The 12506-nt window shown below is 35.3% G+C and overlaps 1 protein-coding gene across 4 annotated transcripts; it reads left to right on the forward strand.

Annotated features, from left to right (window-relative positions):
- The first annotated feature begins 1426 nt into the window (after positions 1–1426).
- Positions 1427–12506, forward strand: pik3ap1 (phosphoinositide-3-kinase adaptor protein 1). 4 transcript variants are annotated; one of them, XM_084092695.1, is made up of 17 exons: positions 1427–1619; positions 2752–3171; positions 3717–3952; positions 4737–4881; positions 5053–5195; positions 5894–6023; positions 6192–6388; positions 6670–6829; positions 7071–7136; positions 7547–7822; positions 8003–8065; positions 8174–8376; positions 8474–8534; positions 8925–9092; positions 9326–9411; positions 10211–10311; positions 11503–12506. In XM_084092695.1, the coding sequence occupies exons 2-17, from the start codon at positions 2772–2774 to the stop codon at positions 11612–11614; spliced, it is 2547 nt and encodes an 848-aa protein (XP_083948821.1). In that variant the 5' UTR covers positions 1427–1619; positions 2752–2771; the 3' UTR covers positions 11615–12506. The 4 variants fall into 4 exon arrangements, with proteins under 4 accessions (XP_083948821.1, XP_083948822.1, XP_083948823.1 ...); XM_084092696.1 differs by having other exon boundaries at positions 1476–1619; positions 9341–9411; XM_084092697.1 differs by having other exon boundaries at positions 1478–1619; positions 8231–8376.

Consider the following 12506-nt stretch of genomic DNA (forward strand, 5'->3'; position numbering starts at 1 on the left):
TAACAGCAATTAACATGAAAATGACACTTATGTTTCCCAAAATTATAAATCCAACAGCCAATATTATAAGCTTGAACAACAAGATGAGCTAGACACTTTTTAATAGCGTTTGTGTCTGTTATACTATTAATATGTTTCATTCATAGATATTCTTTATAATGTTAACAAGCCTCTAATATTTGTCAGTTAAGTTTCTTGGAACTTGGAACTTTCTTCTAACACCTACTGTTCTTGCTTTATGTCACTAAACTAAAGAAGTTCAAAATTCTGAGAATAAAAGAGCAGAGAAGGCATCCTGATGAAACCTCTCATAGGGTCAGTGACACTTGCAAAGGTTTCTGGTCACTGACCTATCAGAACTCATGTTGCCTGACTGTAGACAATTATAGAAATGTTGCCTATATTGCCTACTTGGGAATCTTTATTCCATGAAAGTGTGGTTACTGCTTGTGTCTTAATTTATCTCCACTTCAGTCTCACAATGTATGTTTCACTTCAACATTTGGCTGTAACCTGACTCAAATGTACCTGGAACACTGCAGAAACTGCAGTGTTTTATTTCCTCCTTTTAGTCAATAATAGGCTGAATAATAACATTAGCAAGCTTTTAATAGGAACTTTAGAGTGGTTTGTCATTGCTTCTGTATTTGCATACTTAGTCAAACAATTAAATGCCAGCTACATAGAATTAGAGACTTCCAATATCATTAACAGCTAGGGCTCCGAATCATAAAATAAGGAAACACTTTACAACATTTGTTAACATTAGTTTAACATGAACTAAGAATGAACAGTACTTATACAGCATTTATTAAGCTTTGAATTTAGGGACAATATCAGCAACACTTGTGAAATGAAGAGATCAAAATAGTCAGAAGACAGAGCTGAAAAGATATCGCTCTTTATTTTGCCAATGCGTTACGGCGGGTTAAAAATGCCTGAAGAAGCCCCGATGAAGGCCTCTGCGCCAAGACGCATTAGCTAAAAGCCTACATTAACTAATGTGAACAAATGAGACCTTATTGTAAAGTGTTACTGAAATAATCAAATAAAACGGGTGGTTTAAACTGGTGTAAATTTCAGACAGAAGAAAAAATGACGCTAAAATGAAACATTATTGAGATGTACAGTAATCATGATATTTTGCATGCATGTCTTTCTTGAGAAACTCAAGTGGCAACTTAAAAATGTCAACTGTATAGATATTATGCTGTGGAAGTTTTATGTATGGTCTGGCTGTTTTAAATAAAGGTGATACAGGAAAGTTTTACTTAACTTCTGCATTTAACTTGTCTGGGAAATTTTCTTACTGTTTTATAGAGTCACAACGGCCTACAGCAACTCTGTTCTGTGATGTTTAGGCAGTTGCAGAGTATTTTAGGAAGTGACGCCACCGCCCACCATCAGGAAATGGACTGTTTCTTTTAGTAGATGTAAGTCATGGGCTGAAGGCAAATCGGTCATGTACCACAGTCAAATACGAAACGTATTTTGATCCGAAGGCATAGACAGAGAACGTGGGTAAGTGGAAAGCCGCCGTGGGAAGGTCCAGCCACTGTACGGGCCCTGAAACAAGGCACTGTTTATCTCAACCCCGCAGTCTAATCACAAGAAGCAAGGTAAGTCATTTTTAAATCAAGAGCTCATTTTATTGACATTAAAATGTTACGCCGGAACAAATAACCTAAAGACCAAACTAAGAAGAAATCAAACTGTAGTTTTTGAATTTGAATTGGTTATTTGAATAGATTGCTGTCAGAAGGTTTCTTAATATCTTGTTAAAGAAAATGTTAAAGATGACATGTAAGCAGTTTTAATGCAAAATAATATAGTTTTGGTGAAAGCAATAAGGAAGTTGATTAATAAATCTTCCTGTAGTTGTGCTTTATCATTCAATGTTAAAGCAATCAGCTTTGTGGGGGGAAAAATATAAAATATATAAAGTTATATAATCACATTTCCTTTTCTGCATATTTCTATTTGAAATGTGTGCTCTAACCCAATGCAAAGTCAACTGTATTCAGAGCAGTGCTGTACAGTAACTAATGATGTGGAAAACCTAAAGAAGTTTCCTGAGAAAGCCTATGGAAGTGAATTTATCTCAGATTACATTATAAACAAGACAGACACACAGATATGTCGATAGTTTCACATTGTTATGCTATTTGTTGAACATTTGATTGCCTCAGTAGTGTTGATGTGGGCCATAGTGGATACTTTTATATGAATTCCACTGGGAAATTCTGCATTCATCATGTCTTTTAGATTTCATATTAATTTGTAAACAGCCACTATGTCAGAGTTATTTATAGAGCATTTTTAGGAGACAAAAGATGACTAATTTCAATGTTGATGTATTTTTGGTTGATCAAACCAACTTATTTCTTAATCACCATATGACAAAAAGTGTCTGGCTTAACAGTGTAGCCTCTGCAACATGCCAGGAGTTCAGTTCTACATTAAGTAATTAATAAGCAAATAAACCAGTTGTTTGGAGTGTGCTTTGTTCCACTTCTAACTTGTTATATTTTAGCATTTAAAAAAATTAATTAGTTTTGGTGACACACCACTGGTTTAGATTTGAATGCAAACATAGTTCATTTAAATGAAACGGTTTTAAATGAGTTCCCTTCACATTTATTTGTAGTTGATTAACCATCAAATTGTTTTAAAGTATGAAGAATTCTTGTGAATTTTTCTTTTATTAAAATTAAAAGCATTTATGTGCATTTATTATCCATTGTTTTGCAGAAAAACCGGGATACTCCACGATGTGTGAGGTGTTAGTTGTTCATACCAGTGAGGCCAGCGAATGGGCCGAGTATCTACAGCAAATCTTGGCCACATCATGTGACTTTCTGGAGGGCTCCATCATTCTGTATGATGTTAATGAACAGATTTGCCAGAAAAATTATGAGCTGTTCGGCTCCAGCAAGTGTATCATGCTTTTGCTGTCTACTGCGTTCTTGGACATGCAGCATGACCCTGACTTGCTGGACACTTTCCGGGATCTTCTTCAGCCTCCTCACAAAGTTGTTGCTTTTTTGTGTGGTATATCAGAAAGGCAAGTGCCATCAGACTATTTTGAACACTGGGAACATTGGAGAAAGCTCAACTCAGAAGATGAACCATCAGTATATGTGTCTACTGTCCTTGAGTGCATAGATGATGGTAAGTATTTTTTATACTATAAGTCTCATTCAGCATAAGAACATCAACAACATCAACAATACAAAGATGGCCTAAAAAGATTTTTATATTTGAACATTAACATAACTGCAAAAGAAGTGCACATGAATATAATTGTAAGGATTATGTGTTGTATTCAACTGTAATTTTTAAATATTTGATTTATATTTGTGTTTTTACATATGATTTATTTATACTTTAATAACTAGAGAGGTTGGCGTAAATGAACGTTTACTCTGTGGTCAGTATGGAAGCTTGTTTCCGCCACAGAATAAAATATAGAAAATGTATTTGTGACTTTTTATCTCAAAATTAGGAGGTAGAAGTCATAATTGTTAGATTAAAAAAAATCACAATTAACTTTTTTATTTTTTATTCCGTTGCAGAAACAAGCTTCCATAGGCCTGTGGTTTATTTTATTTTTTATTTTATCCATAAATATTTTTGCATGGTGGTTCATAATTAATCTTACTAAACATAAAGAGGTTGAATTGAAGTAAAGTTTAATATATATATTTTCATTTTAGAATCCATTAGTGAACATCATTGCCAGAATACATATGAAATTGAACTTGAAGAACGCATGGATGAGTTCACAATATCTGAAATTCCTGACACCTTAACTTTACCCGATGAGACTGAACATCATCAGATGAACGGGAATGATCTTTGTCCCACTGAGCAGACTTGTTCAAATGTGGCCGCTGAGCCACAAGACGACCAAATCTGCCTCACCGTCCAACCGGACAGAATACCATGTGGGGTAAGCATGGCATGTGATGCATGCAGAGCCTAAATATGAACCTTTTCTAAGAATATTTAGTTGTTAATGTCAGCATGAAGCTCACATGGTTTGAGATCACACTTTATTGTGTTTTTCAAGAGTGACAGGAAGTCCGTTCTGTATGAGCCCCATCTAAGCTTGATTTAGATTATTTAAGCCATTTTTAGTTCAGTGGCATGATGAAATAAGGATGATGTAGCCACCATGAGGGATATGACTAAATCAATTGCTGCCCATGCTGTTCTTTTTAAATTCTGTATTATTTTCCAGTGAATTACGTTTTCTTCTTTTGAAACCTACAAAGTTTGATCATGCCCGTTGGGTGGTTTTACTAAACACTTAAATACTCCGTTCAGTAATTTTGTACTTTTAAATCAATCAATTTGATTATGTGAGAACAGAATCAAATTATGCCTAATTTAATTTAATTTAATGGCTGAGGAGACATTTTATATAGTATGCCTCATGGTGTGGACATTTCAACATTTTAGTGTATTTATGGCTTGACAGATATACTGTCAGTGTTGTTCATATTTTAAAACTATGTTTTGACTCACTATCCTCTACATGGTAAACTATTGTTACTTTTGAAATTTGTGAAATCTGTTTACATCGTTAAAAACTATAGTTTCAGCATTTCATTCAAAAGCATTTGCTGACATTTGCGAAATCAACACCAATCATCAGCTAGCGTTACTCAGTGTCATTTACAGTATTTAACTTGGTGTCATGACTTTTTCACCATTTGTTTGTTCCCATAAAGAATCGTGTGAATATTTATATAATTATGGCAAAGAAATTTGTGGATGAGGGCAGTCTGGAGGTGGAGTTTCACTCTCAGCACTCGACACCGCAGCGAATGCCTGGGACTCTTGTAAACGACTGTATTGTTACTGTACAGTCACCTGGTAAGACAAAAACGCGAAAAGAGGAACTTTTCATGTCAGTTCCTCTATGCCTTTTCACTTTCAACTGAATTTGCATATTGTTTCCTGTTAATGTGCTCATTTATTATAAAGAGAAGCTTTGTCTTTGAGGCTTTGTCAAAAGTTGTTTTCTGAACTATTTTTTTCTCTTAGACATGCCTTCTGGGAAAGTCTCATTGACTCTTTATAATAATGAGTCTGTGGTCTATTCAACAACAGTAACATATTTCACAGAAATGGAGGAAATCTGCAGGTATCTAGAGAAAGCAACAGATCCAATGCAGTTCATGTGTCAGGTAATGAAAAAAACAATCGGTTAAAACAGAAAAAAGCTTCATACCAATAAAAGAGATCACGTACACTGAAGTGACTTGTGAATAAACGTGATAACGGAATTAAGTCATGTCATGTTTATTTCTTTAGTGCTTTTCACAACATGTATCATTTCAAAGTAGCTTCATAGAAATGTACATCTCATATATGATCATATATAAAAAGGATAAACTATAGAGAAAAGTGTAAAAAAAGTGTAATTCCTTTAGGATACATTATGGTATTGTGAAAAATGTAATATCTCATAATTATTTAATATTATAATCTATTATATTATTTAATATAAGATATATTAAAATATGCAGTCATTTAAAAAATGTTAAATATCTGTGACAGTGTTTCAGCCCCACTAGTGGCCTGATATTGTACAGATGCCTGAATAGCAGCCCACAAGCCTGAACTCTGTAATGCAAGATGCTTTATGTAATTTGTTGATTAGTCGATAACAGTAAGAAACAAAAAGTCCATTATAGACATTTTAGTTTGTGTGAGGCAACAGGAGCAGTCAACTTTTCAGATCAACATCAACATTTCATTATCATTCACAAATTACAAACAAGCAGACTACAATGTTTGCCTTTTTTAAAAGTGTAGTTACAGAAAAGGACCTTTCATTTAAAGACAAATATTGAGCTGATTTTTTTTTTTATTCAATTTTCAGGCATTTGATATCACATCAAAGGTGCCCGAGTCACTGGATCATTTGCTCTCAGACTCTCTGGAAGAACATATGCCTCTAAATGGATTACAAGTATTTGGAATTAGTCAGATTGCAGATAACACAGAAGCAAGTACGTGGTTTCATATATATATATATATAGTTTATAAAAAGTCTAGCTTATGATTAATATCTTTTATGGTGGTAGATTACTTGACACCAAGTGGTGTAGTGTTTTTCAAAGACAGGAAACATTAACATTCAATTGAACAACAATAAGAAGTGATCTCTTTGTTTTCAGATAACCGTAATGTGGAACTCCCAACACTGCTTCACTTCTCGGCCAAATATGGCTTAAAAAAATTAACATCCTTGTTAATGCGCTGCCCCGGAGCCTTGCAGGCCTACAGTGTGATGAACAAAGATGGGGATTACCCTAACAAACTGGCCGAGAAGAATGGCTTCTCTGATTTAAGACACTTCATGGATGAATATGTTGTGAGTTCATTGCGTAAATATTCTTGATGACTTTTGTAACTGGCTACGAAGTGTAGTAAACAGAGCCAGCCGTATAACTAAATATCATTGCACTGTAAAAGTGATATGGGCAATTTCATTGCACAGAACATTGGTAATGGAAATGCAATGATGTAATTATGTTATTTAGGCTATGTTAATGATCAACATACATTTGTACAGCAGTATTGCCTTCATTTCAAAATGGCAGTGATGATGCTGATTATTTATGTAAACTTTCTTTCTTTCTTAAAACCAAACAGGAGACAGTAGATATAGTGAAGACCCACATGGAGGAATCTCAGAACAACCCTGACAATGAGGATATCTATGAGGATATGTTGACAGCTTCCCAAAATTTCCTCACAAATTTCGATAATGAGGATATTTACGAGTCTATGATGCAGCTGAATCCTGAGATGGGTTTGTACATGGCATTTTCTTTCAAAACTCTAGTGTATTTTTTCTTACACAAAATGGTCGTTATTACTGAATAAAGTTGAAGCATTTCTATTGTTTTTTAGAGGTATATTTTTTACTAGGGCTATCCTATAAATATATGAGAATGAAGTTACAATTGTAAGCATTTAAAGATGTTTTATTGACCTATTTCCAGATGTTGAAGATATGTACTGTAAAATATGTATACAAAATCTTTCTACAGATGATGATTTGGAAGGTGATTTGGAGGACTCCAGCACGGAGACAATGCTGAGAAAGTTTTTTGAAGGTACATCAATGAGAAATGAAAGACAGAAAATAACAGTTATTTGTGTGACTGTGACTTTTTGTCACTTTTTCCCCATGTGATAACAACACCCTTCAGCTATCTGTCTTTATGCATTTATGCCAAAGCTGTCTTTACCTTTTATTAAGTGTGCAACATTTCTGTAAAAGTTTACAATATTGTCCTCATATTTGTAATGCAAAATAGATAGATAAATTAGCTATGCCATCTTATCTTATTCTGCTAGTATGCGTATTTGAACCTGCGATCTCTGCTACAGGATGTAGCATGTTTGCGCACTGTGAAAACAGAGCAGCTTGCTAATATATGACGTTTACAAAAATGTGAGCTAGCATACAAGCATTGTATATTTTGCAGTTGTCAAATAATATGAATCCTTGGTTTTCGTTTAGCACAACCTGACAAGCATTTACAATCCTTGCAACATAATTCAACCAATGGTGGATTCCCTGAAATGGATGATGAGGATTATCATGACATGGGCATTCATGCGGATATCTATGGTGATTTAGAAGAGGAGGACCCGTATAACCCGTGCTGCCCTGATCAGATTTATGACACGGTGGAGGCACATTCCAACCCTGAAGTGATCAATCGCCCACCTGCACCGATTCCCCGGCCAGCCAACCTGCCAGAGCCTGAAGAGAACACAACCTACATTTCCAAAGGTGCGAACCAAAGTTTCATTACGGTTATGAACATTCTTCAAAATATCTTCTTTTGTGTTCAGCTGAAGAAACAAATGCATACGGGTTTAGATGTGGGCATGAGGATCAATAAATGATGACACAATTTTCATGCCTTAATTGCAAATCTTAACAGTCAGTTTAATTTGACCTGTTTTACAGTGTTTTGCCTCAAGGAACCTGTATACTCACTCAGCCAAAGGACAGAAATGGATTCCTCTCTAGGTACCTAGTGACAGTGTCTTTCTTGAGCCTAATTGCGAACCTTTGGTGTGTATGAACAGATGCATTAAATTGAAAGTATTTCCTTGCTGGAATGATCTATTCTTACAGCACCTGTACGGCTGGTGAGAGACAGAAACATGAGCAGTCACCATGACCCCTTTGCAGGCATGAAGACCCCTGGACAGAGGCAGCTCATCTCTCTGCAGGAGAGGGTGAAGGTGGGAGAGCTGACTGTGGAAGAGGCAGTGCAGGAGTTCAAGGCTTGGCAGGTTGATCAAGATAAAAGATGCCGCTCTCTCCGCTTTCAGCAGGTAACAAGTAACTCCATGATAATTGGCAAAACAGAACGTTAACAAATGAAATGAGTGTCTCTGAGGTTTCTGTAACCATCTCTCCATTTACTTCTAGGAAAACTTGCAAAGATTAAGAGACAGCATCACACGACGCTGTAGAGGCAAAGGGGCAACTGGTAATACCACAATATGGTTAACATGCCGTGCTATTAAAGTGTACAAGAAAAGTTATAATATAACTCTTAGGACTGAACGAAAAATAAAAGACCAATGGTCTGTGGAAAGTGTAAAAGTTTCAGGTCCCATCACATACCATTTTTAACTGTCATGAAGTTACTTAACTGTATAGTTTCCACCTATTATTGCAAATAATAATGCAAAAGAAAGTTACTTTTGTGTTTTTTAACTTACAAATATATTTAAAAAATAATATATTTTTGTTTCATGCACATAAAAAAATATTACATTTATGGTGGGGCCATTTAAAATGAATGTTACATTTTGTGACATTTAGAAAGAATTTAGAATGTAACTAAACATTTTTTTTCCCCGTTTTTTTTCATTAGAGCTTATGATTACAGCACCGATGCAAACAAACGTTCAGTGGGGTTCTCAAATGAACGTGAATTGCTCCGTGTACGAACCCACACCTCATTCGGTTGCCCAACCCCCTCCTGTTAGTAGACCGCTGCAGAGAGGAAGCTGGCAGACAGGAAGCACCTCCAGCACTTCTAGTATGTTAAAAATGATTTACTTCTTTAATCTCATGCAATAACATGCCTTAGAGTGTGATCTCAGACATTAATTTTACTATGGAACTTCCATAGGGTGTTTTGGGGAATGTTAGCATATGAGGTCTTCTTAAAACTTAAGTCTTTTTGGGGTGATCCCACACAAATGTACACTTGAACTGATGAAGTCACTGAACTATGTTTACATGTTGCGTTTAAACAATGAAATTGTAAAGGTTTGACTTGTGCAGGTAGTAGCAGTCACAGATTGAGTATTCAGAGCACCATTAGCAACAGCAGTGGGATGGACGGTGAATGTGAGGTCAGTTTTTTTCCTTTAATCATTTTTTAATTTGGGTTATAATGATCATTATCGGCTCCATCCTATCATTAACAACACTTGTTCTGAATCAGAGTCCTATAATGTATACAAATTTGGGATTATTAAGATTCTTGTTTTAAAGAAATGAATACTTTTATCTGCAAGGATTAATTAAATTGATCAAAAGTGGCAGTAACGACATTTGTAATGTTACAAAATATTTATTTTTCAAATAAACACTGTTCTTTAGAAATTTCTATTCAAAGAACCCTGAAAAAAAGTGACACGGTTTCTACAAAAATATTAAGCAGCACATGTTTTCAACATTGATTATAATAAGAAATGTTTCTTGAGCACCAAAATCAGAATATTAGAATGAATTCTGAAGGATCATGTGACACTGAAGACTGGAGTAATGGCTTCTGAAATAAATAATTTTTTTAAATATATTAAAATAAAAAACTATTTTAAACTGTATTGATTTTACTAACTATTTAACTGTATTTTTGATCCAATAAATGCAGACTTGGTGAGCATAAGAGACTTTTTTAAAAAACATTCAAAAACAGACCCCAAACATTTGAATTTTAATGTGTGGTTGTAACGTTAAAATGAACTGGTTTAAAATTGAAAGTGTTTAGATTGTGTCATAGTAGAGACTAGTAGAGTATGTGTCATAGTAGAGATTTTGCATCAGATTATTTTATTTAAAGGCAAATAATAAAACCATGTAAGAAATTATTACACTTTTATTTTTCTTTATTTTTAATGTTCATATGTCTTTACTTTCATGGTTCAGGAGCCTCCAGACATTCCACTTCCTCCACGGCCTCTCCGGCCTTCAGTGAACACTCCACCAGTACTCCCTCCACCCCGGGTCCCGCCACGTGTAACGGAGAGGTACGTGTTTAAAATGCATTGGTAAAACCAACTGCATTGAAATCAATAAAGACGGTAACACTTCATTCTGATGGTCCCTTTTGAACATTCTGTTGACTAGAAGTAACTTTGCAACTACATGTCAACTTATTCTAACCCTACCAGTCTACTAATACTCTAATGAGAGGAAGACATGTTGGTGCAACGTTTCTTATAGTCAACAGAATGTGTTAAAGGGACCATCAATATAAAGTGAAACCGTAAAGACGGGCATGGTTTCTGTCATAGCTCTATTGCGAAGTACATTTCTAACTCTAAATAAAAAATACATTTAACACAGTTATTAAAATAGGAGGTGTACAGAGAAAACATGTGCATATTAGGTTTGTGGCTTCAGTTAGTTTTATTTGTGAAAAGTTCACTGCAAGAATGTACCAGATGACTGGATAAAAGTATGTAGATGAGGCAAACGTGGTTCATGTATGAAACTCTACGCCTCCCCATGTGACAAACCACAGCATCAATCGCAAAACACTCTTAACCACAATGCCGGAGTTTGTGAAGCTTAACTTTCCATCAGTAACTTTATCGAATGTAGAAGTATGTATCAACCTTTAAATCTGGAGTGTGGGTTCAGAATGCACTACTTCTTCACCAGCTGATATACACAAACACCAACGCTTTAGTATGGCGTTAAGAACATCTGCCCTCTGATGTGGGCTCCACATATCCTCTTCCAATTCTCACCTTATGGGCACTATTTGAAAGGTGTGCACATCCAACATAACTCAAGAACAAGATTTGCATTTCTGGAACAAAATACCAGTGTTTGCAAATCAGCAAAGAATCATACAAAATGTTTACGCTTCAGTTTAGTGTAATTTCTTAATTTTAATGTAATTTCTGCTTAATTTAAGCACATAGTCATTGTAGCGTTAGAGGTGGCTATAAATGGTGAAATATACAGTATACAATAGTATGCAAGGAAGACAAAACCAAAACCAAATTCAGTTTTCGAACGTTACGTTATTTCTGGCAGTTACATTTTGAATGCTAAACATTCTATCTGTGTAAGTCAGTGGGAACAAACTTTTTGTTTTAAAATTTCTTAAAAAATGAAAAACAAAAAAAAGATGAATTCTGTAATTGTTTATTACAATTCAGCTTTGCCATCACATGAATACATTTTAAATTTAACCCGCTGTGTCTTAGGGTTCCAGAGGTACTAAACGAGCGATACGTATCGAGTCCATCCCGTCCGGTTCCTCAGAAGCCTGCACAGAGGTCTATGCCACCTCCACCTATACCAAGACGAACATGGTGATGGCCTGCTTCAACATGGCTGGCTTTCGTTCTTTTTGACTGTGCACTTTTCTTGTTGAGCCTTTGAGATTTGTAAGTCTCTTCAAGATGGAGGAAAGGATACTGGCTGTGTCTGAAACAGAAGACATGTGCTTGGCTGTACTGTCAGTCAGTGATCTTACAGAGGTTCGTATGAAGGCGTCTCTTAAGGAAGCTGGTTTGCCATCTATATTATTTTTACCAACTGCCAAATCTGCACAGAATTGTGCGGCATATGCAGCAAAAATATATATATGCTCAAAAACTATCCAGTTAGCACACAGGATAATATGCAAACATCAGATTCAGAAGTCTTGAAGCTATCTTACCTTTTATATACTGCCTGTGAATACAGTATTTTTTTTAGGTTTCTGTTACAGCCAATGGATCAGTGATTTGAATTGATCTAGACTGAACTTGCAATGCAAACACTCACCTTAATTTATAGTTTTTAAATGATAAATCAACCGCTGAAGATATGTAATATGTTTGAAGGGTCTTTTCATATGGTCACTTGTTTGCAATTTAGCTATTTGGTTTGTAAACTCTGAGTGCAGTTGGTTATAGCAAATAGCAAGCTCAAGAATGTGCCTACTTTTTTACTTATAACTTTAACTTTTCTGTTTAAAACTGCAATTAAGTGTAGCTTGTGTTGGCTGTGATCAGTGCACATAGATTTAAAGTAGCATATTTGTCTGGATTTTAAAAATATTTATTCACTTTTCACTGCTGGCTACAATATATGGAAACAGTGTATTTAAGTGTGAAAGCACAGTGTGACAAGGGCAGAAGTGTGTGTGTGTGTGTGTGTGTGTGTGTGTGTGTTTGTTTTGTCAACCATGACGACAACTGATTAAAGTCCCAATGAAACAGAA

Source organism: Abramis brama, assembly GCF_963993115.1.
Source record: "Abramis brama genome assembly, chromosome: 19".
Taxonomy (NCBI): Eukaryota; Metazoa; Chordata; class Actinopteri; order Cypriniformes; family Leuciscidae; genus Abramis; species Abramis brama.

Excerpts from the sequence above, each read along its gene's own strand:
- pik3ap1 (XM_084092695.1), top strand. The coding sequence starts at position 2,772 with ATGTGTGAGGTGTTAGTTGTTCATACCAGTGAGGCCAGCGAATGGGCC. Across the intron at positions 7,823-8,002 it reads CACAACCTACATTTCCAAAG|TGTTTTGCCTCAAGGAACCT; the intron begins GTGCGAACCAAA and ends CCTGTTTTACAG. Across the intron at positions 10,312-11,502 it reads CCGCCACGTGTAACGGAGAG|GGTTCCAGAGGTACTAAACG; the intron begins GTACGTGTTTAA and ends GCTGTGTCTTAG.